The sequence below is a fragment of the Salvelinus alpinus genome, chromosome 21, assembly GCF_045679555.1.
Source record: "Salvelinus alpinus chromosome 21, SLU_Salpinus.1, whole genome shotgun sequence".
Lineage (NCBI taxonomy): Eukaryota > Metazoa > Chordata > Actinopteri > Salmoniformes > Salmonidae > Salvelinus > Salvelinus alpinus.
In genome coordinates, this window is record NC_092106.1 from 31522269 (window position 1) to 31549835 (window position 27567).

General features: G+C 42.6%; 1 protein-coding gene across 1 annotated transcript; it reads right to left on the reverse strand.

Moving 5' to 3' along the window:
• Positions 1–200: 200 nt before the first annotated feature.
• LOC139548235 (calsyntenin-2-like) lies at positions 201–27250 on the reverse strand. Its single transcript, XM_071357776.1, has 6 exons — positions 27021–27250; positions 22683–22853; positions 8290–8435; positions 7922–8045; positions 6181–6365; positions 201–4999 (listed from the first exon to the last, which is right to left on the reverse strand). Exons 1-6 carry the CDS (start codon positions 27178–27180, stop codon positions 4814–4816), a joined length of 972 nt encoding a protein of 323 aa, XP_071213877.1. The 5' UTR covers positions 27181–27250; the 3' UTR covers positions 201–4813.
• Positions 27251–27567: the final 317 nt, after the last annotated feature.

Consider the following 27567-nt stretch of genomic DNA (forward strand, 5'->3'; position numbering starts at 1 on the left):
TTAAACTGTTAAATTGGTCTAATACCTTTCATAGCTTTGTAATACCATAGACTGAAATGTCCATAGACTTAACTATATGACTAATTAGTGACCCGCGGCTGAGTATTTCCCACCCCATTTTAATTCACACATTCTCTAGGCCTAGTTGTTTTCTGTATTGAATAAATTGATAAGTGACTGCAGAATGAATGAGACACAGCTAGATTCTAAAACAAGTCTTTATTGGTCAATTTACAGAAAGTGTTGTAGTGACCATCTAAAGTAAACTAAGAAAAACAGTCCAAAGAAAAAATCAAGAAAAACCGAAAAAAGGTTTTACACATTTTACAAGGATGATATTTATTTTCACCTTCTTCTTCTTCTATAACAGTGGTCACCAACCGGTGGATCGCGATTTTTATTTATTTTATAAATTTAACCTTTATTTAATGTTGATTGACATGTTGATCTTCAAGGCATTCCTAGTCTATCACCAAACATTTCTGTAGAAAAGCCAACGATAACGGCATAAGCTTGCGCTCCTTTTCCCCGTGTTGCGCTGTTGACAGTACGTTCAACTTGATTCAGAAGCCCTGGGCACCGGGTAGGCAAAGTTTTCCCATTTTTAACCATTTCATTTGTCTGAAAAGTTCAACTCCGCCTACCCAGCGGACCGGGAGATATGTGGCTAAATCGAGTGCGCTTTTGGGGCTGGCCAATCGGATAGCTCAATTCACGGTGCCTACCTACATCTTTCACGACCCCGGAAAATGAACGAGTAGCCAAGTGTATGGATAGCCCTGCGTTTTTATTATTATTAGCAGCTCGTCGATTGTATTTTAATATCGAGGAGTATTTCACTTTCGCTGGTCATAGGAACAACATGAATTTGTGCCGAGGCAGGTGTGGTGCGACTCGAGTTTTGCCATCAGGTGGAAGACTGTGTCCCCTCTCTCTAGTCAGTCCCACTGGAGGAAAGGAAGGAGAGCAAGGACCGTCTGCTGCTCACTCCATCCGTCCACTGAGACTGTTTTCCCCCCAAATAACTGGGAACTCGGGATTCATTGTCTTTCAATCGTTCAAGACAACTGGGAACTCGGAAAAAGCGAGATCCGACTATGGAAAATAGTTTTGAATGGTCATCCAACTCGTAAACGCTAGCATCTTTCTAGAACTCCGACTTTCCGACGTGAAGTTCACTGACTTCTTGGTTTGACCTCGTTTTTTCAGAGTTCCCAGTTGTCTTAAAATCACCATGCCCATCAGAAGCAGGTACCATCAGTCCAGTAAAATAAAAAAGCGAATTATTTCAATTCATGCTCAGCTGTGCCTCACAAGTGCTACACCAACCGATCTAGTTTATCAAAGCTCGAGTTTTGAAATATAATATGGTCTGAGAAAAATAATATTGGCAGGCCAGGCATATAGCCAATATGCTAAGATAATGTATTAAGTGTACTGCACAAATCTCATTCTTACAGAGCTGTTTTTATTAGGTTAATGTAAAAATAATTCTCTGAGTGGTAGATCTTGGCTTGCCTTTTGACTGCGAAAGTGATCTTGACTCAAATGTTGGTGACCACTGTTCTAAAACAAACGTTGGGAGACCATTGGGGAGGATTGATGCAAAGTCCAGCAAGGTTCAAAGGGGGTACGGGTACAGCTAGAACCAAAGGACTATCCCCGGGAAGGAATACATCAAGCAGGGTCACACAGTCAAATACCAAAATGAAGACAATAGAAACTTTCAATTTCTCCTCATGGCAGGTAAAATAACATTTTGTAATAGGTGTACTGTGTACGATAGGGGTAAGGGGGATTGCTGGGATTGACTACAGAAAGACAGAAGACAACACCCTATACATGCCCTGCCCATTAACCAGTTTAAGTTGGGTTTAAATTGGTTTAACTTCCATGATCATTTCCCACTGTTGTCTCCCATCCTAAAATGTAGGAACAGCGGTGTCTGTTTGTCTTGTCTGTCTTAACAGAGACAGAAAGCACAGCCATTTGGAATGAACTGAACATTGAGATACAAACATAGAGAGAGGGGTGGGTTTGGTGCGATATGAACAGATTTAATTGACATGGGCGGGTTAGTACATACAGATGGGGGGAGGGGGGTGCATACATACAGATGAACAGAGGGAGGAGCTTTGCTAGGTTCAGGGCAGGGTCACCTACTCTAGTCAGTATGTACAGGCAAGAGGAACATATCAAAATGTACAAGGTTCCTTCTCTCTTATAGTGTGTCCAAAAAAAACAGAACAGACAAGGTCAACTTTCACCTGGGTGCTTATTCAGTTGGGTACAGAATATTGAAGATAGAAATTAAATGCATGGAGCTGACATGGTTATTGTTTTGCATGACAGAGAAACGTGTCTGTTCTATGCAACATATTTCTATCTGAACATTCTGTAATGTTGCAACTGCATGATTATGCCTCAAGTAACTACAACATCTCCAACAGGACACCAATCAAAAAACAAATAAAGATTGTTTAGTGCCATTGGTTACGCCAAATGTAAAATCACCTAGACACCTCATCCAGGCTTAAATACGCAGTGATAAATAAAATATATTCCATTGCAATAAACCCAACATATTTTTCAGGTATTAAAATATTGCAAATCAATGCAATAATATTTTTTTCTTATTTCGTCTTAAATTTAAATGTGATGCAATGGACAAAAGGTATGATATACTGAACACAGATACACTACATGACCAAAAGTGTGTGGACACCTGCTCGTCAAACATCTCATTCCAAAATCATGGGCATTAATATGGAGTTGGTCCCCCCTTTGCTTCTATAACAGCCTCCACTCTTCTGGGAAGGCTTTCCACTAGATGTTGGAACATTGCTGCGAGGACTTGCTTCCATTCAGCCATAAGAGCATTAGTGATGTCGGGCACTGATGTTGGCCGATTATGCCTGGCTTGCAGTCGGCATTCCAATTCATTCCAATGGTGTTAGATGGTGTTGAGGTCAGGGCTCTGTGCAGGCCAGTCAAGTTCTTCCACACCGATCTCGACAAACCATTTCGGTATGTAGGGCTGTTGCGGTGACCTTATTACCGCCACACCGGTAATAAGGTCACCGCAACAGCCCTACTGGAATTGAAATGTCGAGCTCTTATGCTGCTGATGGTAGTTAGTAGTCTACCAAACTTGCTAACTGCCTGGTACTCAGCACTGTATTGTCCCTCTAATCACTCTGACATCAATGAAAATCTAATCGAAAATCTAATCAAACACTTCATGAGTTCCCATGAGCTCATGTTGCGCAACATTTCTATAGGGTGTGCAATTGCGTGAGAAAACCTTGCTTTGTGCACGGGGGCATTGTCATGCTGAAACAGGAAAGGGCCTTCCCCAAACTGTTGCCACAAAGTTGGAAGCATAGCATAATCTAGAATGTGCTGACGTTGCTTCCAGAGGCAGTTTTGAATTCGGTAGTGAGTGTTGCAACCGAGGACATAATCTTTTAGCGCATTACGCGCTTCAGTACTCGGCGGTCCTGTTCTGTGAGCTTCTGTGGCCTTCCCCTCACGGCTGAGCCGTTGTTGCTCCTAGATGTTTCCACTTCCCAATAACAGCACTTACAGTTGACAGGGGCAGCTCTAGCAGGGCAGAAATTTGATGAACTAACTTGTTGGAAAGGTGACATCCAATGACAGTGCCATGTTGAAAGTCACTGAGCTCTTAAGTAGGGCCATTCTACTGACATTGTGTGTCTATGGAGATTGCATGGCTGTGAGCTCGATTTTATACACCCATCAGCAACGGGTGTGACTGAAATAGCCGAATCCACTAATTTGATGCGGGTGTCCACATACTTTTGCAATATAGTGTATCAAGGTAAGGATCGAAGGTGTTCCTCTATACTGGACTGTACCATCTTAAAGGAAAACTCCACCCAAAGACTATCATTTGGTATTTGTTTCATTAGTTGGTTGTTACCATTACAAAAGATCACAGCGACCTATAGGACCACAGTTTCTCAGACAAGATTTTAGACCCTGAAAAAATAGGTGGAAAACAGATGTTCGACAAGCAATTTCAGTCGTATACAGTATTTTCACATTTTGTTGTCTTTTTTTCACAGTCTCAGTAAAAAACAGTAGTTAAGGTTTCAGTTTGTGGACTAGGGCTTGAGGTCTGGGGTACTCAAGACCACAGGATAGTATTACAGCATTGGAGTACCACAGGGTAGCTTTTAGTTAACACCACATAGTTTGACATAAAGGAAAGGAGTCTTTTTAAATACAGGCTGGTGTGTGTGTGTGTGTGTGTGTGTGTGTGTGTGTGTGTGTGTGTGTGTGTGTGTGTGTGTGTGTGTGTGTGTGTGTGTGTGTGTGTGTGTGTGTGTGTGTGTGTGTGTGTGTGTGTGTGTGTGTGTGTGTGTGTGACGTATGTGTGTGTGTGTGTGTGTGACGTATGTGTGTGTGTGTGTGACGTATGTGTGTGTGTGTGACGTGTATGTATGTGTGTGTGTGTGTGTGTGTGACGTGTATGTGTGTGTGTGTGACGTGTATGTGTGTGTGTGTGACGTGTGTGTGTGTGTGACGTGTATGTGTGTGTGTGTGATGTGTATGTGTGTGTGTGTGACGTGTATGTGTTTATGTGTGTTATCACATAGTGCTCATTCTATTCTTAATACCATTTCCTTTTTCACCAATAGGGGGAGATGTTACCTCAACTCAGAGAAATCTCAGGTAGTCTCATGATTTGAACAATTTATTTTATAGTAGTGAGTATGTTGATGCCTCAGCGTGTGTGTATAAACATCAGTGTGTATGTGTGTGCATCAGTGTGTATGTATAATTTTATTCAGTAGGTTAATGTAGAGTTGTCCCAGTCCAGCTGGCCCCTCTTGCTGCTCTGTTGTACCCTGTGAGCTCCTGGGACCTCCTCCTCCTCGCTGTCGTCTGACTCTGTGCTGGTGATGTCATCCTCTTCATCTTCCTCCTCCTCCTCACTGGCCTCTTCCTCAGCTTCCTGGGGCTCCTGGAAACTCTGCATGGGGCACAGAGAGGCAACAGCTGTGTAACAGGTTCTGGAGCTGATTACTGTGGCCCTTGTGTATCCTACTCTCTTTCACTATGTCCCATTTCTCCCTTTCTCTCCTCTTCCCTGCCATTCCTCCCTCTGCCCTCTATCTTCGTTACTCTATTTCAGTCCATTCTCTCTTTTCTTACTGTGACGAAGCTAACTCAGTACCTCTCGTCACTAATTATTGAATTCCCCTTGTTTAGCGCATTCATGTGTCCCCATATATCTAGTAATTAATTTATCCTAAAGGTGTATACTGTTGTTATTTCCCTCTTTTGCCAGTATCATGGCTATTTATTGTGCGTAAGGCTAATTGTGTGTCGAGCAAATGTTTGGTCAAGTTGCGTTGTGACGAATTTCAGTTTCATACTTAAATGTATTAATTGACCCTTTTGCAATCCTCCAAGTGGATGTGATGTTCAGGGGCACATGAACACCTGCTACACTGACAAGAAAGAAGTTTGTTTATTTCCATATTGTAATGTGTCCTGTGTTTGAAGTTGGCACATCTCGGAGCGCCATGTCTTGTCTATCATGTCCGTGCGTAATGGGACCATACGCAGATTGCAGAACTATTGTTATGAAATGTGTATTCATTCATTTAAAGATTTCCCGCATTGAGGATAAGCCAGGAATGTTTAAGATGTTTATTTAGATGTAATATGTAATATAATGACGATGCCTGTTACATGATTTAATGGGTAAAGAGCACCATGTTTAATGGTAGGTTCCATAAGGAGGGGCCATAGGTATAAAGGTACCTGTTTCACCTATGAGCTGGAGTGATGTTCTAGCTCTGGTCTGTGAGCTGTTTTGGAGGCTGTCCATAACCTGGTATACCCCAACCTGCTACTGTTGGTTTGGCAGGGTAGGCCTGATTGAGGCTCAGGGTTTTGATTTCTATTCAAACCTGTATTCTGTAAAGATTATGTAACTATTCATAGGATTTTGTCATTCACCTGGAACCACCTTTCACTGTTAATATACTGGACAGTATCTTGCCCCTCATCCTGCTGCCTCCTCCTACTTACTGCCCTTAAGGCTGTTCCAACATCTGGTCCCTACAACACTCACCTTCCTTCCTTTATTCCTCCCTCGCCTCTCCCCCACTGTTTTGTTTTCAGTCTCCCCCCTCTTCCCCTTACCTCCATAGGATTGACTGTGATATTGAGCGCTGAGTCGTCCCAGTCCAGCTCTCCCTCCTTGGTTGTGTCTGAGCTCCTGCCCTCCTGTTGGTGTGTCAGGTGAATACGGTAGATGCCTAGCACAACCACCACCACCAGGGCGGCGATACAGATCACTATCACCACTGTGGCAGCACTGGGGACTCCTGGGGGGAAAGGTAATGTTAATGTATGTTAAGTAACATGGTGCACCCACACACATTACAAATATTTGGTTTTGCACACAACCAAAATATCTTAGTTGTACGCACGAACACATAATGGGTGCATTACCACACACACACACACACACACACACACACACACACACACACACACACACACACACACACACACACACACACACACACACACACACACACACACACACACACACACACACACACACACACACACACACACACACACACACACAAACAAACAGAAGGTCCTTGATCTGTAATGTTTATCTGTACTGTACTTTCAAAATAAGATCACCACCCTGCCTCCTCTCTCTCTCCTTCAGAGAAGATATTAGAAATGTGTGTGTTCATCCAGCTACAGAGGACTCTTTTAATTGGTCATTTGATTCAGTCTGCTTCCTTATTACACACACAGACAGAGATTTTTTAAAGACCAATCCATAGCCATTGATCTCTCTCATGTAAAAGCCCCCTCAGTATATATACATGAATGCACACAGAATGTTGCTAGAGGGTGTGTATGGTCTCCTAACAGAACAATGTACATTATTCACTTCATTAAAGACACTATCGGAAAATCTTTTTCTATTTTTCTATTCCCTCTGTCAGGCGGAAAGCACTCTGCGTTATTGTGTGTGTGTGTGCGTGTGTGCGTGTGTCTGACAGATGAGGCGACACATAGTGAAATGGGATGAGAATGCAGAACACAACAACAGGTACAGTACTGCTTTCCCAATTAACAACTGTTAACAAGTTGACATAGCTGAAAACAAAAATCATAGGACAATCTCTCTCTCTCTCTCTCTCTCTCTCTCTCTCTCTCTCTCTCTCTCTCTCTCTCTCTCTCTCTCTCTCTCTCTCTCTCTCTCTCTCTCTCTCTCTCTCTCTCTCTCTCTCTCTCTCTTATAATAGTAGCTATTTACACATGCACACACAGTTTTCAAGATTGAGATCTGTAGGGTCCTTTTCACCAGCCTCTCTCTGTTTTTAACTAAGATGTATCACTGTCTCTGTGCTAGCAATAGAGTGGACTCACTGGGTCCTGAAGATCTATGAACACACCCACTTCAACTCATCAACTGCTCATCAACACCTTTGATTAATTGAATTAGGTGTGCTAATGTTGGTCTGGAACAGAATTATCAGGCTTGATGGTTAAGTCCTACCTGAGCTGTGTGTGGGGTATAGACTGATGATTCTATAGTGAGCTGTGTGTGGGGTATAGACTGATGATTCTATAGTGAGCTGTGTGTGGGGTATAGACTGATGATTCTATAGTGAGCTGTGTGTGGGGTATAGACTGATGATTCTATAGTGAGCTGTGTGTGGGGTATAGACTGATGATTCTATAGTGAGCTGTGTGTGGGGTATAGACTGATGATTCTATAGTGAGCTGTGTGTGGGGTATAGACTGATGATTCTACAGTCTTACCTGAACCGTGTGTGGGGTATAGACTGATGATTCTACAGTCTTACCTGAACCGTGTGTGGGGTATAGACTGATGATTCTACAGTCTTACCTGAACCGTGTGTGGGGTATAGACTGTGGACCATGGCCGGATGATGAACCACTTGCATGTACTGGGGCGGGGCTACCATGTGATTGACATGCTCCCCAGCCTCTGATTTGTGGAGTACACTGATCTGGGTGGGGCAAGAATAGAGAGCAAGGTTATAGGTATAATAAGATAAATGTCTCAGAAAATACAAGAGTAAACTACAAATAAGGACTATTAGACACACAACTGTCAGAGGCTTTCTGGCTAGAGCAAGAACATAGAAGGAAAGGGGTCTCAAGTCAGGAATTGTCTTAACAAATGTAATCTCTAAAAGCACAGGAACATTGGAATTCCTATATCTTTATCGTTCCACTCTCTAGTCCACTGACCTCCAGGGTGTACTCATTGCTGGTGTAGCGTCCGTTGAGCTCGGAGCAGGTGAGACGGAACTTCCTGTCTGGGGTCTGGGCGGGGTACCAGTTGTGGTAATGCACCTGTCTGATCACCTGCTCATAGTTGGACATGGAGTCCACACCTAAGAGAGATGGTGGACATGTTTCCATGGTCACTACCAGTTTCATAGATACAGGGGTTATGGGTATAGAGGAAGATAGAGGTTATGGGTATAGAGGAAGATGGGGGTTATGGTTATAGAGGAAGATGGGGGTTATGGGTATAGAGGAAGATGGGGGTTATGGTTATAGAGGAAGATAGGGGTTATGGGTATAGAGGCAGATGGGGGTTATGGGTATAGAGGAAGATGGGGGTTATGGGTATAGAGGAAGATGGGGGTTATGGTTATAGAGGAAGATGGGGGTTATGGGTATAGAGGAAGATGGGGGTTATGGGTATAGAGGCAGATGGGGGTTATGGTTATAGAGGCAGATGGGGGTTATGGTTATAGAGGCAGATGGGGGTTATGGTTATAGAGGAAGATGGGGGTTATGGTTATAGAGGAAGATGGGGGTTATGGTTATAGAGGAAGATAGAGGTTATGGGTATAGAGGAAGATAGAGGTTATGGGTATAGAGGCAGATGGGGGTTATGGTTATAGAGGCAGATGGGGGTTATGGTTATAGAGGAAGATGGGGGTTATGGTTATAGAGGAAGATAGAGGTTATGGGTATAGAGGAAGATAGAGGTTATGGTTATAGAGGAAGATAGAGGTTATGGGTATAGAGGCAGATGGGGGTTATGGTTATAGAGGAAGATGGGGGTTATGGGTATAGAGGAAGATATGGGGGTTATGGGTATAGAGGAAGATGGGGGTTATGGTTATAGAGGAAGATAGAGGTTATGGGTATAGAGGCAGATGGGGGTTATGGTTATAGAGGAAGATAGAGGTTATGGGTATAGAGGAAGATGGGGGTTATGGTTATAGAGGAAGATGGGGGTTATGGGTATAGAGGAAGATGGGGGTTATGGGTATAGAGGCAGATGGGGGTTATGGTTATAGAGGAAGATGGGGGTTATGGTTATAGAGGAAGATGGGGGTTATGGTTATAGAGGAAGATGGGGGTTATGGTTATAGAGGAAGATAGAGGTTATGGGTATAGAGGCAGATGGGGGTTATGGTTATAGAGGAAGATGGGGGTTATGGGTATAGAGGAAGATGGGGGTTATGGTTATAGAGGAAGATGGGGGTTATGGTTATAGAGGAAGATAGAGGTTATGGGTATAGAGGAAGATGGGGGTTATGGTTATAGAGGAAGATAGAGGTTATGGGTATAGAGGCAGATGGGGGTTATGGGTATAGAGGAAGATAGAGGTTATGGGTATAGAGGCAGATGGGGGTTATGGGTATAGAGGCAGATGGGGGTTATGGGTATAGAGGAAGATGGGGGTTATGGTTATAGAGGAAGATAGAGGTTATGGGTATAGAGGCAGATGGGGGTTATGGGTATAGAGGCAGATGGGGGTTATGGGTATAGAGGAAGATGGGGGTTATGGTTATAGAGGAAGATAGAGGTTATGGGTATAGAGGAAGATGGGGGTTATGGTTATAGAGGAAGATAGAGGTTATGGGTATAGAGGCAGATGGGGGTTATGGGTATAGAGGAAGATAGAGGTTATGGGTATAGAGGCAGATGGGGGTTATGGGTATAGAGGCAGATGGGGGTTATGGGTATAGAGGAAGATGGGGGTTATGGTTATAGAGGAAGATAGAGGTTATGGGTATAGAGGCAGATGGGGGTTATGGGTATAGAGGCAGATGGGGGTTATGGGTATAGAGGAAGATGGGGGTTATGGTTATAGAGGAAGATAGAGGTTATGGGTATAGAGGAAGATGGGGGTTATGGTTATAGAGGAAGATAGAGGTTATGGTTATAGAGGCAGATGGGGGTTATGGGTATAGAGGAAGATAGAGGTTATGGGTATAGAGGAAGATGGGGGTTATGGTTATAGAGGAAGATAGAGGTTATGGGTATAGAGGCAGTTGGGGGTTATGGGTATAGAGGAAGATGGGGGTTATGGTTATAGAGGAAGATAGAGGTTATGGGTATAGAGGAAGATGGGGGTTATGGTTATAGAGGAAGATAGAGGTTATGGTTATAGAGGCAGATGGGGGTTATGGGTATAGAGGAAGATGGGGGTTATGGTTATAGAGGAAGATAGAGGTTATGGTTATAGAGGAAGATAGAGGTTATGGTTATAGAGGAAGATGGGGGTTATGGGTATAGAGGAAGATATGGGTTATGGCTATAGAGGAAAATATGGGTCATGGTTATAGAGGAGGATATGGGTTATGGTTATAGAGGAAGATATGGGTTATGGTTATAGAGGAAGATATGGGTTATGGTTATAGAGGAAGATATGGGTAATGGGTATAGAGGAAGATATGGGTTATGGGTATAGAGGAAGATATGGGTTATGGGTATAGAGGAAGATATGGGTTATGGGTATAGAGGAAGATATGGGTTATGGGTATAGAGGAAGATGGGGGTTATTGTTATAGAGGAAGATATGGGTTATGGGTATAGAGGAAGATGGGGGTTATGGGTATAGAGGAGGATATGGGTTATGGGTATAGAGGAAGATATGGGTTATGGGTATAGAGGAAGATGGGGGTTATGGGTATAGAGGAAGATATGGGTTATGGGTATAGAGGAAGATATGGGTTATGGTTATAGAGGAAGATATGGGTTATGGGTATAGAGGAAGATATGGGTTATGGTTATAGAGGAAAATATGGGTTATGGGTATAGAGGAAGACATGGGTTATGGGTATAGAGGAAGATGGGGGTTATGGGTATAGAGGAAGATATGGGTTATGGTTATAGAGGAAGATATGGGTTATGGGTATAGAGGAAGATATGGGTTATGGTTATAGAGGAAGATAGGGGTTATGGGTATAGAGGAAGATATGGGTTATGGTTATAGAGGAAGATAGAGGTTATGGGTATAGAGGAAGATAGGGGTTATGAGTATAGAGGAAGATATGGGTTATGGGTATAGAGGAAGATATGGGTTATGGGTATAGAGGAAGATATGGGTTATGGTTATAGAGGAATATATGGGTTATGGTTATAGAGGAAGATATGGGTTATGGGTATAGAGGAAGATATGGGTTATGGGTATAGAGGAAGATATGGGTTATGGTTATAGAGGAAGATATGGGTTATGGTTATAGAGGAAGATATGGGTTATGGGTATAGAGGAAGATGGGGGTTATGGGTATAGAGGAAGATATGGGTTATGGTTATAGAGGAAGATATGGGTTATGGTTATAGAGGAAGATATGGGTTATGGGTATAGAGGAAGATGGGGGTTATTGTTATAGAGGAAGATAGGGGTTATGGGTATAGAGGAAGATATGGGTTATGGGTATAGAGGAAGATATGGGTTATGGGTATAGAGGAAGATAGGGGTTATGGGTATAGAGGAAGATATGGGTTATGGGTATAGAGGAAGATGGGGGTTATTGTTATAGAGGAAGATATGGGTATGGAGGAAGATAGGGGTTATGGTTATAGAGGAAGATGGGGGTTATGGGTATAGAGGAAGATATGGGTTATGGTTATAGAGGAAGATAGGGGTTATGGGTATAGAGGAAGATATGGGTTATGGGTATAGAGGAAGATATGGGTTATGGGTATAGAGGAAGATATGGGTTATGGTTATAGAGGAAGATATGGGTTATGGGTATAGAGGAATATATGGGTTATGGTTATAGAGGAAGATAGGGGTTATGGGTATAGAGGAAGATAGGGGTTATGGGTATAGAGGAAGATATGGGTTATGGGTATAGAGGAAGATATGGGTTATGGTTATAGGGGAAGATATGGGTTATGGGTATAGAGGAAGATATGGGTTATGGTTATAGAGGAAGATATGGGTTATGGGTATAGAGGAAGATATGGGTTATGGGTATAGAGGAAGATGGGGGTTATGGGTATAGAGGAAGATATGGGTTATGGTTATAGAGGAAGATATGGGTTATGGGTATAGAGGAAGATAGGGGTTATGGTTATAGAGGAAGATATGGGTTATGGGTATAGAGGAAGATGGGGGTTATGGGTATAGAGGAAGATATGGGTTATGGTTATAGAGGAATATATGGGTTATGGTTATAGAGGAAGATATGGGTTATGGGTATAGAGGAAGATGGGGGTTATTGTTATAGATGAAGATAGGGGTTATGGGTATAGAGGAAGATATGGGTTATGGGTATAGAGGAAGATATGGGTTATGGGTATAGAGGAAGATGGGGGTTATTGTTATAGAGGAAGATAGAGGTTATGGGTATAGAGGAAGATATGGGTTATGGGTATAGAGGAAGATATGGGTTATGGGTATAGAGGAAGATAGGGGTTATGGGTATAGAGGAAGATATGGGTTATGGGTATAGAGGAAGATGGGGGTTATTGTTATAGAGGAAGATATGGGTATGGAGGATGATAGGGGTTATGGGTATAGAGGAAAATATGGGTTATGGTTATAGAGGAAGATATGGGTTATGGGTATAGAGGAAGATATGGGTTATGGTTATAGAGGAAGATAGGGGTTATGGGTATAGAGGAATATATGGGTTATGGTTATAGAGGAAGATAGGGGTTATGGGTATAGAGGAAGATATGGGTTATGGGTATAGAGGAAGATATGGGTTATGGGTATAGAGGAAGCTTTGGGTTATGGTTATAGGGGAAGATATGGGTTATGGGTATAGAGGAAGATATGGGTTATGGTTATAGAGGAAGATATGGGTTATGGGTATAGAGGAAGATATGGGTTATGGTTATAGAGGAAGATATGGGTTATGGGTATAGAGGAATATATGGGTTATGGTTATAGAGGAAGATAGGGGTTATGGGTATAGAGGAAGATAGGGGTTATGGGTATAGAGGAAGATATGGGTTATGGGTATAGAGGAAGATATGGGTTATGGTTATAGGGGAAGATATGGGTTATGGGTATAGAGGAAGATATGGGTTATGGTTATAGAGGAAGATATGGGTTATGGGTATAGAGGAAGATATGGGTTATGGGTATAGAGGAAGATGGGGGTTATGGGTATAGAGGAAGATATGGGTTATGGTTATAGAGGAAGATATGGGTTATGGGTATAGAGGAAGATAGGGGTTATGGTTATAGAGGAAGATATGGGTTATGGGTATAGAGGAAGATGGGGGTTATGGGTATAGAGGAAGATATGGGTTATGGTTATAGAGGAAGATATGGGTTATGGGTATAGAGGAAGATGGGGGTTATTGTTATAGAGGAAGATAGGGGTTATGGGTATAGTGGAAGATATGGGTTATGGGTATAGAGGAAGATATGGGTTATGGGTATAGAGGAAGATGGGGGTTATTGTTATAGAGGAAGATAGAGGTTATGGGTATAGAGGAAAATATGGGTTATGGGTATAGAGGAAGATATGGATTATGGGTATAGAGGAAGATATGGGTTATGGGTATAGAGGAAGATATGGGTTATGGGTATAGAGGAAGATGGGGGTTATTGTTATAGAGGAAGATATGGGTATGGAGGATGATAGGGGTTATGGGTATAGAGGAAAATGTGGGTTATGGTTATAGAGGAAGATATGGGTTATGGGTATAGAGGAAGATATGGGTTATGGTTATAGAGGAAGATAGGGGTTATGGTTATAGAGGAAGATGGGGTTATTGTTATAGAGGGAGATATGGGTATAGAGGAAGATAGGGGTTATGGGTATAGAGGAAGATATGGGTTATGGGTATAGAGGAAGATGGGGGTTATTGTTATAGAGGAAGATAGGGGTTATGGGTATAGAGGAAGATATGGGTTATGGGTATAGAGGAAGATATGGGTTATGGGTATAGAGGAATATAGGGGTTATGGGTATAGAGGAAGATATGGGTTATGGGTATAGAGGAAGATGGGGGTTATTGTTATAGAGGAAGATATGGGTATGGAGGATGATAGGGGTTATGGGTATAGAGGAAAATATGGGTTATGGTTATAGAGGAAGATATGGGTTATGGGTATAGAGGAAGATATGGGTTATGGTTATAGAGGAAGATAGGGGTTATGGGTATAGAGGAATATATGGGTTATGGTTATAGAGGAAGATAGGGGTTATGGGTATAGAGGAAGATATGGGTTATGGGTATAGAGGAAGATATGGGTTATGGGTATAGAGGAAGCTTTGGGTTATGGTTATAGGGGAAGATATGGGTTATGGGTATAGAGGAAGATATGGGTTATGGTTATAGAGGAAGATATGGGTTATGGGTATAGAGGAAGATATGGGTTATGGTTATAGAGGAAGATATGGGTTATGGGTATAGAGGAATATATGGGTTATGGTTATAGAGGAAGATAGGGGTTATGGGTATAGAGGAAGATAGGGGTTATGGGTATAGAGGAAGATATGGGTTATGGGTATAGAGGAAGATATGGGTTATGGTTATAGGGGAAGATATGGGTTATGGGTATAGAGGAAGATATGGGTTATGGTTATAGAGGAAGATATGGGTTATGGGTATAGAGGAAGATATGGGTTATGGGTATAGAGGAAGATGGGGGTTATGGGTATAGAGGAAGATATGGGTTATGGTTATAGAGGAAGATATGGGTTATGGGTATAGAGGAAGATAGGGGTTATGGTTATAGAGGAAGATATGGGTTATGGGTATAGAGGAAGATGGGGGTTATGGGTATAGAGGAAGATATGGGTTATGGTTATAGAGGAAGATATGGGTTATGGGTATAGAGGAAGATGGGGGTTATTGTTATAGAGGAAGATAGGGGTTATGGGTATAGTGGAAGATATGGGTTATGGGTATAGAGGAAGATATGAGTTATGGGTATAGAGGAAGATGGGGGTTATTGTTATAGAGGAAGATAGAGGTTATGGGTATAGAGGAAAATATGGGTTATGGGTATAGAGGAAGATATGGATTATGGGTATAGAGGAAGATATGGGTTATGGGTATAGAGGAAGATATGGGTTATGGGTATAGAGGAAGATGGGGGTTATTGTTATAGAGGAAGATATGGGTATGGAGGATGATAGGGGTTATGGGTATAGAGGAAAATGTGGGTTATGGTTATAGAGGAAGATATGGGTTATGGGTATAGAGGAAGATATGGGTTATGGTTATAGAGGAAGATAGGGGTTATGGTTATAGAGGAAGATGGGGTTATTGTTATAGAGGGAGATATGGGTATAGAGGAAGATAGGGGTTATGGGTATAGAGGAAGATATGGGTTATGGGTATAGAGGAAGATGGGGGTTATTGTTATAGAGGAAGATAGGGGTTATGGGTATAGAGGAAGATATGGGTTATGGGTATAGAGGAAGATATGGGTTATGGGTATAGAGGAATATAGGGGTTATGGGTATAGAGGAAGATATGGGTTATGGGTATAGAGGAAGATGGGGGTTATTGTTATAGAGGAAGATATGGGTATGGAGGAAGATAGGGGTTATGGTTATAGAGGAAGATGGGGGTTATGGGTATAGAGGAAGATATGGGTTATGGTTATAGAGGAAGATAGGGGTTATGGGTATAGAGGAAGATATGGGTTAGGGTTATAGAGGAAGATATGGGTTATGGGTATAGAGGAAGATAGGGGTTATGGTTATAGAGGAAGATATGGGTTATGGGTATAGAGGAAAATATGGGTTATGGTTATAGAGGAAGATAGGGGTTATGGGTATAGAGGAAGATAGGGGTTATGGGTATAGAGGAAGATATGGGTTATGGGTATAGAGGAAGATATGGGTTATGGTTATAGGGGAAGATATGGGTTATGGGTATAGAGGAAGATATGGGTTATGGTTATAGAGGAAGATATGGGTTATGGGTATAGAGGAATATATGGGTTATGGGTATAGAGGAAGATAGGGGTTATGGGTATAGAGGAAGATATGGGTTATGGTTATAGAGGAAGATATGGGTTATGGGTATTGAGGAAGATAGGGGTTATGGTTGTAGAGGAAGATATGGGTTATGGGTATAGAGGAAGATGGGGGTTATGGGTATAGAGGAAGATATGGGTTATGGTTATAGAGGAAGATATGGGTTATGGTTATAGAGGAAGATATGGGTTATGGGTATAGAGGAATATAGGGGTTATGGGTATAGAGTTAGATATGGGTTATGGTTATAGAGGAAGATGGGGGTTATTGTTATAGAGGAAGATATGGGTATGGAGGAAGATAGGGGTTATGGTTATAGAGGAAGATGGGGGTTATGGGTATAGAGGAAGATATGGGTTATGGGTATAGAGGAAGATATGGGTTATGGGTATAGAGGAACATATGGGTTATGGGTATAGAGGAAGATATGGGTTATGGGTATAGAGGAATATAGGGGTTATGGGTATAGAGTTAGATATGGGTTATGGTTATAGAGGAAGATGGGGGTTATTGTTATAGAGGAAGATATGGGTATGGAGGAAGATAGGGGTTATGGTTATAGAGGAAGATGGGGGTTATGGGTATAGAGGAAGATATGGGTTATGGTTATAGAGGAAGATAGGGGTTATGGGTATAGAGGAAGATATGGGTTATGGTTATAGAGGAAGATATGGGTTATGGGTATAGAGGAAGATAGGGGTTATGGTTATAGAGGAAGATATGGGTTATGGGTATAGAGGAATATATGGGTTATGGTTATAGAGGAAGATAGGGGTTATGGGTATAGAGGAAGATAGGGGTTATGGGTATAGAGGAAGATATGGGTTATGGGTATAGAGGAAGATATGGGTTATGGTTATAGGGGAAGATATGGGTTATGGGTATAGAGGAAGATATGGGTTATGGTTATAGAGGAAGATATGGGTTATGGGTATAGAGGAAGATATGGGTTATGGGTATAGAGGAAGATGGGGGTTATGGGTATAGAGGAAGATATGGGTTATGGTTATAGAGGAAGATATGGGTTATGGGTATAGAGGAAGATAGGGGTTATGGTTATAGAGGAAGATATGGGTTATGGGTATAGAGGAATATAGGGGTTATGGGTATAGAGGAAGATATGGGTTATGGGTATAGAGGAAGATGGGGGTTATTGTTATAGAGGAAGATATGGGTATGGAGGAAGATAGGGGTTATGGTTATAGAGGAAGATGGGGGTTATGGGTATAGAGGAAGATATGGGTTATGGTTATAGAGGAAGATAGGGGTTATGGGTATAGAGGAAGATATGGGTTAGGGTTATAGAGGAAGATATGGGTTATGGGTATAGAGGAAGATAGGGGTTATGGTTATAGAGGAAGATATGGGTTATGGGTATAGAGGAATATATGGGTTATGGTTATAGAGGAAGATAGGGGTTATGGGTATAGAGGAAGATAGGGGTTATGGGTATAGAGGAAGATATGGGTTATGGGTATAGAGGAAGATATGGGTTATGGTTATAGGGGAAGATATGGGTTATGGGTATAGAGGAAGATATGGGTTATGGTTATAGAGGAAGATATGGGTTATGGGTATAGAGGAATATATGGGTTATGGGTATAGAGGAAGATAGGGGTTATGGGTATAGAGGAAGATATGGGTTATGGTTATAGAGGAAGATATGGGTTATGGGTATTGAGGAAGATAGGGGTTATGGTTGTAGAGGAAGATATGGGTTATGGGTATAGAGGAAGATGGGGGTTATGGGTATAGAGGAAGATATGGGTTATGGTTATAGAGGAAGATATGGGTTATGGTTATAGAGGAAGATATGGGTTATGGGTATAGAGGAATATAGGGGTTATGGGTATAGAGTTAGATATGGGTTATGGTTATAGAGGAAGATGGGGGTTATTGTTATAGAGGAAGATATGGGTATGGAGGAAGATAGGGGTTATGGTTATAGAGGAAGATGGGGGTTATGGGTATAGAGGAAGATATGGGTTATGGGTATAGAGGAAGATATGGGTTATGGGTATAGAGGAACATATGGGTTATGGGTATAGAGGAAGATATGGGTTATGGGTATAGAGGAATATAGGGGTTATGGGTATAGAGTTAGATATGGGTTATGGTTATAGAGGAAGATGGGGGTTATTGTTATAGAGGAAGATATGGGTATGGAGGAAGATAGGGGTTATGGTTATAGAGGAAGATGGGGGTTATGGGTATAGAGGAAGATATGGGTTATGGTTATAGAGGAAGATAGGGGTTATGGGTATAGAGGAAGATATGGGTTATGGTTATAGAGGAAGATATGGGTTATGGGTATAGAGGAAGATAGGGGTTATGGTTATAGAGGAAGATATGGGTTATGGGTATAGAGGAATATATGGGTTATGGTTATAGAGGAAGATAGGGGTTATGGGTATAGAGGAAGATATGGGTTATGGGTATAGAGGAAGATATGGGTTATAGGTATAGAGGAAGATATGGGTTATGGTTATAGGGGAAGATATGGGTTATGGGTATAGAGGAAGATATGGGTTATGGTTATAGAGGAAGATATGGGTTATGGGTATAGAGGAAGATATGGGTTATGGTTATAGAGGAAGATATGGGTTATGGGTATAGAGGAATATATGGGTTATGGTTATAGAGGAAGATAGGGGTTATGGGTATAGAGGAAGATAGGGGTTATGGGTATAGAGGAAGATATGGGTTATGGGTATAGAGGAAGATATGGGTTATGGTTATAGGGGAAGATATGGGTTATGGGTATAGAGGAAGATATGGGTTATGGTTATAGAGGAAGATATGGGTTATGGGTATAGAGGAAGATAGGGGTTATGGTTATAGAGGAAGATATGGGTTATGGGTATAGAGGAAGATGGGGGTTATGGGTATAGAGGAAGATATGGGTTATGGTTATAGAGGAAGATATGGGTTATGGGTATAGAGGAAGATGGGGGTTATTGTTATAGAGGAAGATAGGGGTTATGGGTATAGAGGAAGATATGGGTTATGGGTATAGAGGAAGATATGGGTTATGGGTATAGAGGAAGATGGGGGTTATTGTTATAGAGGAAGATAGAGGTTATGGGTATAGAGGAAAATATGGGTTATGGGTATAGAGGAAGATATGGGTTATGGGTATAGAGGAAGATATGGGTTATGGGTATAGAGGAAGATATGGGTTATGGGTATAGAGGAAGATGGGGGTTATTGTTATAGAGGAAGATATGGGTATGGAGGATGATAGGGGTTATGGGTATAGAGGAAAATGTGGGTTATGGTTATAGAGGAAGATATGGGTTATGGGTATAGAGGAAGATATGGGTTATGGTTATAGAGGAAGATAGGGGTTATGGTTATAGAGGAAGATGGGGTTATTGTTATAGAGGGAGATATGGGTATAGAGGAAGATAGGGGTTATGGGTATAGAGGAAGATATGGGTTATGGGTATAGAGGAAGATGGGGGTTATTGTTATAGAGGAAGATAGGGGTTATGGGTATAGAGGAAGATATGGGTTATGGGTATAGAGGAAGATATGGGTTATGGGTATAGAGGAAGATAGGGGTTATGGGTATAGAGGAAGATATGGGTTATGGGTATAGAGGAAGATGGGGGTTATTGTTATAGAGGAAGATATGGGTATGGAGGAAGATAGGGGTTATGGTTATAGAGGAAGATGGGGGTTATGGGTATAGAGGAAGATATGGGTTATGGTTATAGAGGAAGATAGGGGTTATGGGTATAGAGGAAGATATGGGTTATGGTTATAGAGGAAGATATGGGTTATGGGTATAGATGAAGATAGGGGTTATGGGTATAGAGGAAGATAGGGGTTATGGGTATAGAGGAAGATATGGGTTATGGGTATAGAGGAAGATATGGGTTATGGTTATAGGGGAAGATATGGGTTATGGGTATAGAGGAAGATATGGGTTATGGTTATAGAGGAAGATATGGGTTATGGGTATAGAGGAATATATGGTTATGGGTATAGAGGAAGATGGGGGTTATGGGTATAGAGGAAGATATGGGTTATGGTTATAGAGGAAGATATGGGTTATGGGTATTGAGGAAGATAGGGGTTATGGTTATAGAGGAAGATATGGGTTATGGGTATAGAGGAAGATGGGGGTTATGGGTATAGAGGAAGATATGGGTTATGGTTATAGAGGAAGATATGGGTTATGGGTATAGAGGAAGATGGGGGTTATTGTTATAGAGGAAGATAGGGGTTATGGGTATAGAGGAAGATATGGGTTATGGGTATAGAGGAAGATATGGGTTATGGGTATAGAGGAAGATGGGGGTTATTGTTATAGAGGAAGATAGAGGTTATGGGTATAGAGGAAAATATGGGTTATGGGTATAGAGGAAGATATGGGTTATGGGTATAGAGGAAGATATGGGTTATGGGTATAGAGGAAGATATGGGTTATGGGTATAGAGGAAGATGGGGGTTATTGTTATAGAGGAAGATATGGGTATGGAGGATGATAGGGGTTATGGGTATAGAGGAAAATGTGGGTTATGGTTATAGAGGAAGATATGGGTTATGGGTATAGAGGAAGATATGGGTTATGGTTATAGAGGAAGATAGGGGTTATGGTTATAGAGGAAGATGGGGTTATTGTTATAGAGGGAGATATGGGTATAGAGGAAGATAGGGGTTATGGGTATAGAGGAAGATATGGGTTATGGGTATAGAGGAAGATGGGGGTTATTGTTATAGAGGAAGATAGGGGTTATGGGTATAGAGGAAGATATGGGTTATGGGTATAGAGGAAGATATGGGTTATGGGTATAGAGGAATATAGGGGTTATGGGTATAGAGGAAGATATGGGTTATGGGTATAGAGGAAGATGGGGGTTATTGTTATAGAGGAAGATATGGGTATGGAGGAAGATAGGGGTTATGGTTATAGAGGAAGATGGGGTTATGGGTATAGAGGAAGATATGGGTTATGGTTATAGAGGAAGATAGGGGTTATGGGTATAGAGGAAGATATGGGTTATGGTTATAGAGGAAGATATGGGTTATGGGTATAGAGGAAGATAGGGGTTATGGTTATAGAGGAAGATATGGGTTATGGGTATAGAGGAATATATGGGTTATGGTTATAGAGGAAGATAGGGGTTATGGGTATAGAGGAAGATAGGGGTTATGGGTATAGAGGAAGATATGGGTTATGGGTATAGAGGAAGATATGGGTTATGGTTATAGGGGAAGATATGGGTTATGGGTATAGAGGAAGATATGGGTTATGGTTATAGAGGAAGATATGGGTTATGGGTATAGAGGAATATATGGTTATGGGTATAGAGGAAGATGGGGGTTATGGGTATAGAGGAAGATATGGGTTATGGTTATAGAGGAAGATATGGGTTATGGGTATTGAGGAAGATAGGGGTTATGGTTGTAGAGGAAGATATGGGTTATGGGTATAGAGGAAGATGGGGGTTATGGGTATAGAGGAAGATATGGGTTATGGTTATAGAGGAAGATATGGGTTATGGTTATAGAGGAAGATATGGGTTATGGGTATAGAGGAAGATGGGGGTTATTGTTATAGAGGAAGATAGGGGTTATGGGTATAGAGGAAGATATGGGTTATGGGTATAGAGGAAGATGGGGGTTATTGTTATAGAGGAAGATATGGGTATGGAGGAAGATAGTGGTTATGGGTATAGAGGAAAATATGGGTTATGGTTATAGAGGAAGATATGGGTTATGGGTATAGAGGAAGATATGGGTTATGGTTATAGAGGAAGATAGGGGTTATGGTTATAGAGGAAGATGGGGTTATTGTTATAGAGGGAGATATGGGTATAGAGGAAGATAGGGTTTATGGGTATAGAGGAAGATATGGGTTATGGGTATAGAGGAAGATATGGGTTATGGTTATAGAGGAAGATATGGGTTATGGGTATAGAGGAAGATATGGGTTATGGGTATAGAGGAAGTTATGGGTTATGGTTATAGAGGAAGATGGGGGTTATTGTTATAGAGGGAGATATGGGTATAGAGGAAGATAGGGTTTATGGGTATAGAGGAAGATATGGGTTATGGGTATAGAGGAAGATATGGGTTATGGTTATAGAGGAAGATATGGGTTATGGGTATAGAGGAAGATATGGGTTATGGGTATAGAGGAAGTTATGGGTTATGGGTATAGAGGAAGTTATGGGTTATGGTTATAGAGGAAGATGGGGGTTATTTTTATAGAGGAAGATATGGGTATGGAGGAAGATAGGGGTTATGGTTATAGAGGAAGATATGGGTTATGGGTATAGAGGAAGATATGGGTATGGAGGAAGATAGGGGTTATGGTTAGGTGTTTGCATGGTAACATAGATGGAGACATGCCAGAGGTGGAGTTGGTCAGAGGTTATATATGGGTTAGATGTCAGGAGGTTAGATGTTTCCATGGTAACTTACCGTATATAGACATGCCTGAGGTGGAGTTGGTGGCGTCTAGGTGTTTCCCCAGCAGGGTGCTACGCTGCAGCTGGAGACTCTCCTGCTCCGGCCTCAGCTCCTCCCCCAGCACCAGGATGTCACAGTAGTCCAGGTTATGAATGATCTCCTCCTGGACCCCCAGCCTGCCCGCTGAAACAACAACAACAACAAAACACACACACACACACACACACACACACACACACACACACACACACACACACACACACACACACACACACACACACACACACACACACACACACACACACACACACACACACACACACACACACACACAGAGTTGAATGCATGCACTCACACATACAGACCTGCTATGTTAATTTGATCACTCTGTTGCACAGCAGGAAATGCAACTGGTAGTGTATCGGAGGTTGTAACAAGGCTTCTAAAGGTTGTAACAAGGCTTCTAAAGGTTGTAACAAGGCTTCTAAAGGTTGTAACAAGGCTTCTAAAGGTTGTAACAAGGCTTCTAAAGGTTGTAACAAGGTTTCTAAAGGTTGTAACAAGGTTTCTAAAGGTTGTAACAAGGCTTCTAAAGGTTGTAACAAGGCTTCTAAAGGTTGTAACAAGGCTTCTAAAGGTTGTAACAAGGCTTCTAAAGGTTGTAACAAGGCTTCTAAAGGTTGTAACAAGGCTTCTAAAGGTTGTAACAAGGCTTCTAAAGGTTGTAACAAGGCTTCTAAAGGTTGTAACAAGGTTTCTAAAGGTTGTAACAAGGCTTCTAAAGGTTGTAACAAGGCTTCTAAAGGTTGTAACAAGGCTTCTAAAGGTTGTAATTTCACTTTAAAATGTCCACACTGCTGACAAGCTGTTTTGGGCTTTTTTCCACTCCTGCACATACTGTTGATGTTATTTACTGTTTCAAACTGCCTTTCTATTTGTGCAAATAAACGGAACTAAATTTGATTTAGCCTAACAATAAATGTATCACCACCTACAAAAATGCCCATTAATTACAATCCACACAATCATTCACATTTCCTGTTGCTGCAGGATAATTTTCCTGCTGTGAGAAGCAGGGTCAAATTAAGATAGTGCATCTGTACACAACAATATTATCCAAGAGCATTTTTAAAACACTATTCCACACTAACCAACTTAAATTAACAAGCTATTTTCCCCAAAACGCTGTTCAAAAACACTGTTCAAAAACTCTTTAGCTGCACTATTAACTCCCTCTGTTGCTACACACTCAGCCAGCCTGGATGTCACACAGTCTGCTGTACAGTTAGGTTAGCCACAGTTCTCTAGCGCTCCCTGCCTCTCAGCCTGCTGTGTTCTCTCCTGGGGAGGGGTAACACCTGGCATGCCCACTCCACAGCCTCCCTACGGAGAGGCACTCCTCAAAGCAGGGGCTGTCCTTGGAACAGCAGGGGTCCAGGGAGACCCTGGTACTCCTCTATCCCTGGCTGAGGCTTGACTGATCTCAGAGCTGTGCTAACTGGGGGAAGGAGGGGAAACATCTGGAGCTGAGGAGACCCCCTGAGACATACAGACTAAGAGAGAGATGGAATACTGCACCATGGAGAGGGAGGGAACGTTTAGAAAGGAGTGGAGATACAGTGGAGAGGGAGGGAACGTCCCCTGTGGCTCAGTTGGTAGAGCATGGCGCTTGCAACGCCAGGGTTGTGGGTTCATTCCCCACGGGGGGACCAGGATGAATATGTATGAACTTTCCAAATTGTAAGTCGCTCTGGATAAGAGCGTCAGCTAAATGACTTAAATGTAAAAATGTAAATGAGAGGAGGGAACGTTTAGAAAGGAGTGGAGATACAGTGGAGAGGAGGGAACGTTTAGAAAGGAGTGGAGATACAGTGGAGAGGGAGGGAACGTTTAGAAAGGAGTGGAGATACAGTGGAGAGGGAGGGAACGTTTAGAAAGGAGTGGAGATACAGTGGAGAGGAGGGAACGTTTAGAAAGGAGTGGAGATACAGTGGAGAGGAGGGAACGTTTAGAAAGGAGTGGAGATACAGTGGAGAGGGAGGGAACGTTTAGAAAGGAGTGGAGATACAGTGGAGAGGGAGGGAACGTTTAGAAAGGAGTGGAGATACAGTGGAGAGGAGGGAACGTTTAGAAAGGAGTGGAGATACAGTGGAGAGGAGGGAACGTTTAGAAAGGAGTGGAGATACAGTGGAGAGGAGGGAACGTTTAGAAAGGAGTGGAGATACAGTGGAGAGGGAGGGGACGTTTAGAAAGGAGTGGAGATACAGTGGAGAGGGAGGGAACGTTTAGAAAGGAGTGGAGATACAGTGGAGAGGAGGGAATGTTTAGAAAGGAGTGGAGATACAGTGGAGAGGAGGGAACGTTTAGAAAGGAGTGGAGATACAGTGGAGAGGAGGGAACGTTTAGAAAGGAGTGGAGATACAGTGGAGAGGGGGGAACGTTTAGAAAGGAGTGGAGATACAGTGGAGAGGGAGGGAACGTTTAGAAAGGAGTGGAGATACAGTGGAGAGGAGGGAACGTTTAGAAAGGAGTGGAGATACAGTGGAGAGGGAGGGAACGTTTAGAAAGGAGTGGAGATACAGTGGAGAGGGAGGGAACGTTTAGAAAGGAGTGGAGATACAGTGGAGAGGGAGGGAACGTTTAGAAAGGAGTGGAGATACAGTGGAGAGGAGGGAACGTTTAGAAAGGAGTGGAGATACAGTGGAGAGGGAGGGAACGTTTAGAAAGGAGTGGAGATACAGTGGAGAGGGAGGGAACGTTTAGAAAGGAGTGGAGATACAGTGGAGAGGGAGGGAACGTTTAGAAAGGAGTGGAGATACAGTGGAGAGGAGGGAACGTTTAGAAAGGAGTGGAGATACAGTGGAGAGGAGGGAACGTTTAGAAAGGAGTGGAGATACAGTGGAGAGGAGGGAACGTTTAGAAAGGAGTGGAGATACAGTGGAGAGGGAGGGAACGTTTAGAAAGGAGTGGAGATACAGTGGAGAGGGAGGGAACGTTTAGAAAGGAGTGGAGATACAGTGGAGAGGAGGGAACGTTTAGAAAGGAGTGGAGATACAGTGGAGAGGAGGGAACGTTTAGAAAGGAGTGGAGATACAGTGGAGAGGGAGGGAACGTTTAGAAAGGAGTGGAGATACAGTGGAGAGGAGGGAACGTTTAGAAAGGAGTGGAGATACATTGGAGAGGAGGGAATGTGCTGGTGTTAGGAAAGAGTAGGGCATGAGAGACTAACAAATACAGAGAAGAGGAGAATGACACATGGAGGGCAAACATAATGAAACCTGAAAGAAAGAGAGAGAGTAGATGTCATATGATGGAGAGAATGGAATCTGTATTTCATATCGTATGAGATCAAGTGTGTGTGTGTGTGTGTGTGTGTAGATCTCCAACCATCCTACTGCTGCACTGAGCAGTTTAACACCCGGTGACCCTTTCTCCACACTAAGTACAGTCTAATCCTGCTGTGCAAGTCACAATTTTGACTAAAGGAACTGTGAATGGTGGGGGGGGGGGGCAGAACAGAGCCGGCCTGTACTACTGACATCAGACTTGCCCCCCCACTGTCCCCAGCTTCTACAGTCCAGCCCCCCCGCTGACTAAGACCTCTGCCTACCAGACAAATGATTGCATGGGTTCCTGCCTGGCTGAACGGCAAATGGAAATGACATTTAAATCCCGTCTCTAGTCCTCTCAGTGCGGAGTCTGGGAACAACACAGAACAGCAGTACTCAGCCTCAACGCTATAGCTGCCAATTAGACAGGGATAACCAGAGCGAGAGGTTTCACTCGCTCCACTGTCAGGGAGGTGGAAAACACTCTGCCTCTCTCTTTCCTCCTCTCGTTCTGCAGCTGAAATGGAGACCACAGCTGGAGGCTATATATTAGCCAAGTGTTGTGTGACTAGGAGCGTGTGGTTAATGGTGTGTGTGTGTGTGCGTGTATGGGATAGAGAGGAGTTGATGAAGTTCCAATATGAGAGGAGATGTTGTGCTCTCCAGAGTCTAAAGACTTCACCCTAATCAAATAGTTTTGTGGTGGTGAGCAGTGTGTGTCCTTTGGACCAGCATTATAATTACAAGCCATTCCCCTCTGCTATTCTCTGTCTATTTCTTTCTCTCTCTCTTGCTCTCTTTCTCATTCTTTTTGGTTGCACCCAGTATCTATCAATTTCTCTCTTTACACACACACACACACACACACACACACACACACACACACACACACACACACACACACACACACACACACACACACACACACACACACACACACACACACACACACACACACACACACACACACACACACACACACACACACACACACACCTACCTCTATGCCTGTACCCTGTACCTGTATGGTGTGAGGCTGTGTCTCCCTTGGTGACAGTACTGATGATGTCAAGGTCCTGGAACAGAGTGAGTCCTGCTGGTCCTCTGAGGTCAGCTGCTGGCCGGGTCAGTCTGTCCACCCCAGCTATGGTGATCCTGGGTTCACTGGGCTGCAGCACCATCACCACTGCATCGATGTCCGGGATGGAGATACATGTGTCCTCCCCAAAACATCTGGGAGGTCGAGGAATAAATAGAATGTGAATGTATGTTTCAGTATGTGTTTGCTGGGTATCACTTCAGGTATGTGTGAAATATCAGAGCCATTGAATACTTAGATACTTTGAGAATGTGTGCGTGGGCTAATTCCAGGAATCAGCAACCTTGAAAAGGTTGAATAAGCCTCCACCTAGTACACTGTGAGGCTGACTGAATGCAGACATCTGTGATGCAGACATCTGACATAGACATGCATAAATAACCTGACACATACTGCATAAACAATGCAGATTAGACATCAATCAATGAGAAACCACAGGAGCAAGACACAATATGGAGAGAGAGAGAGA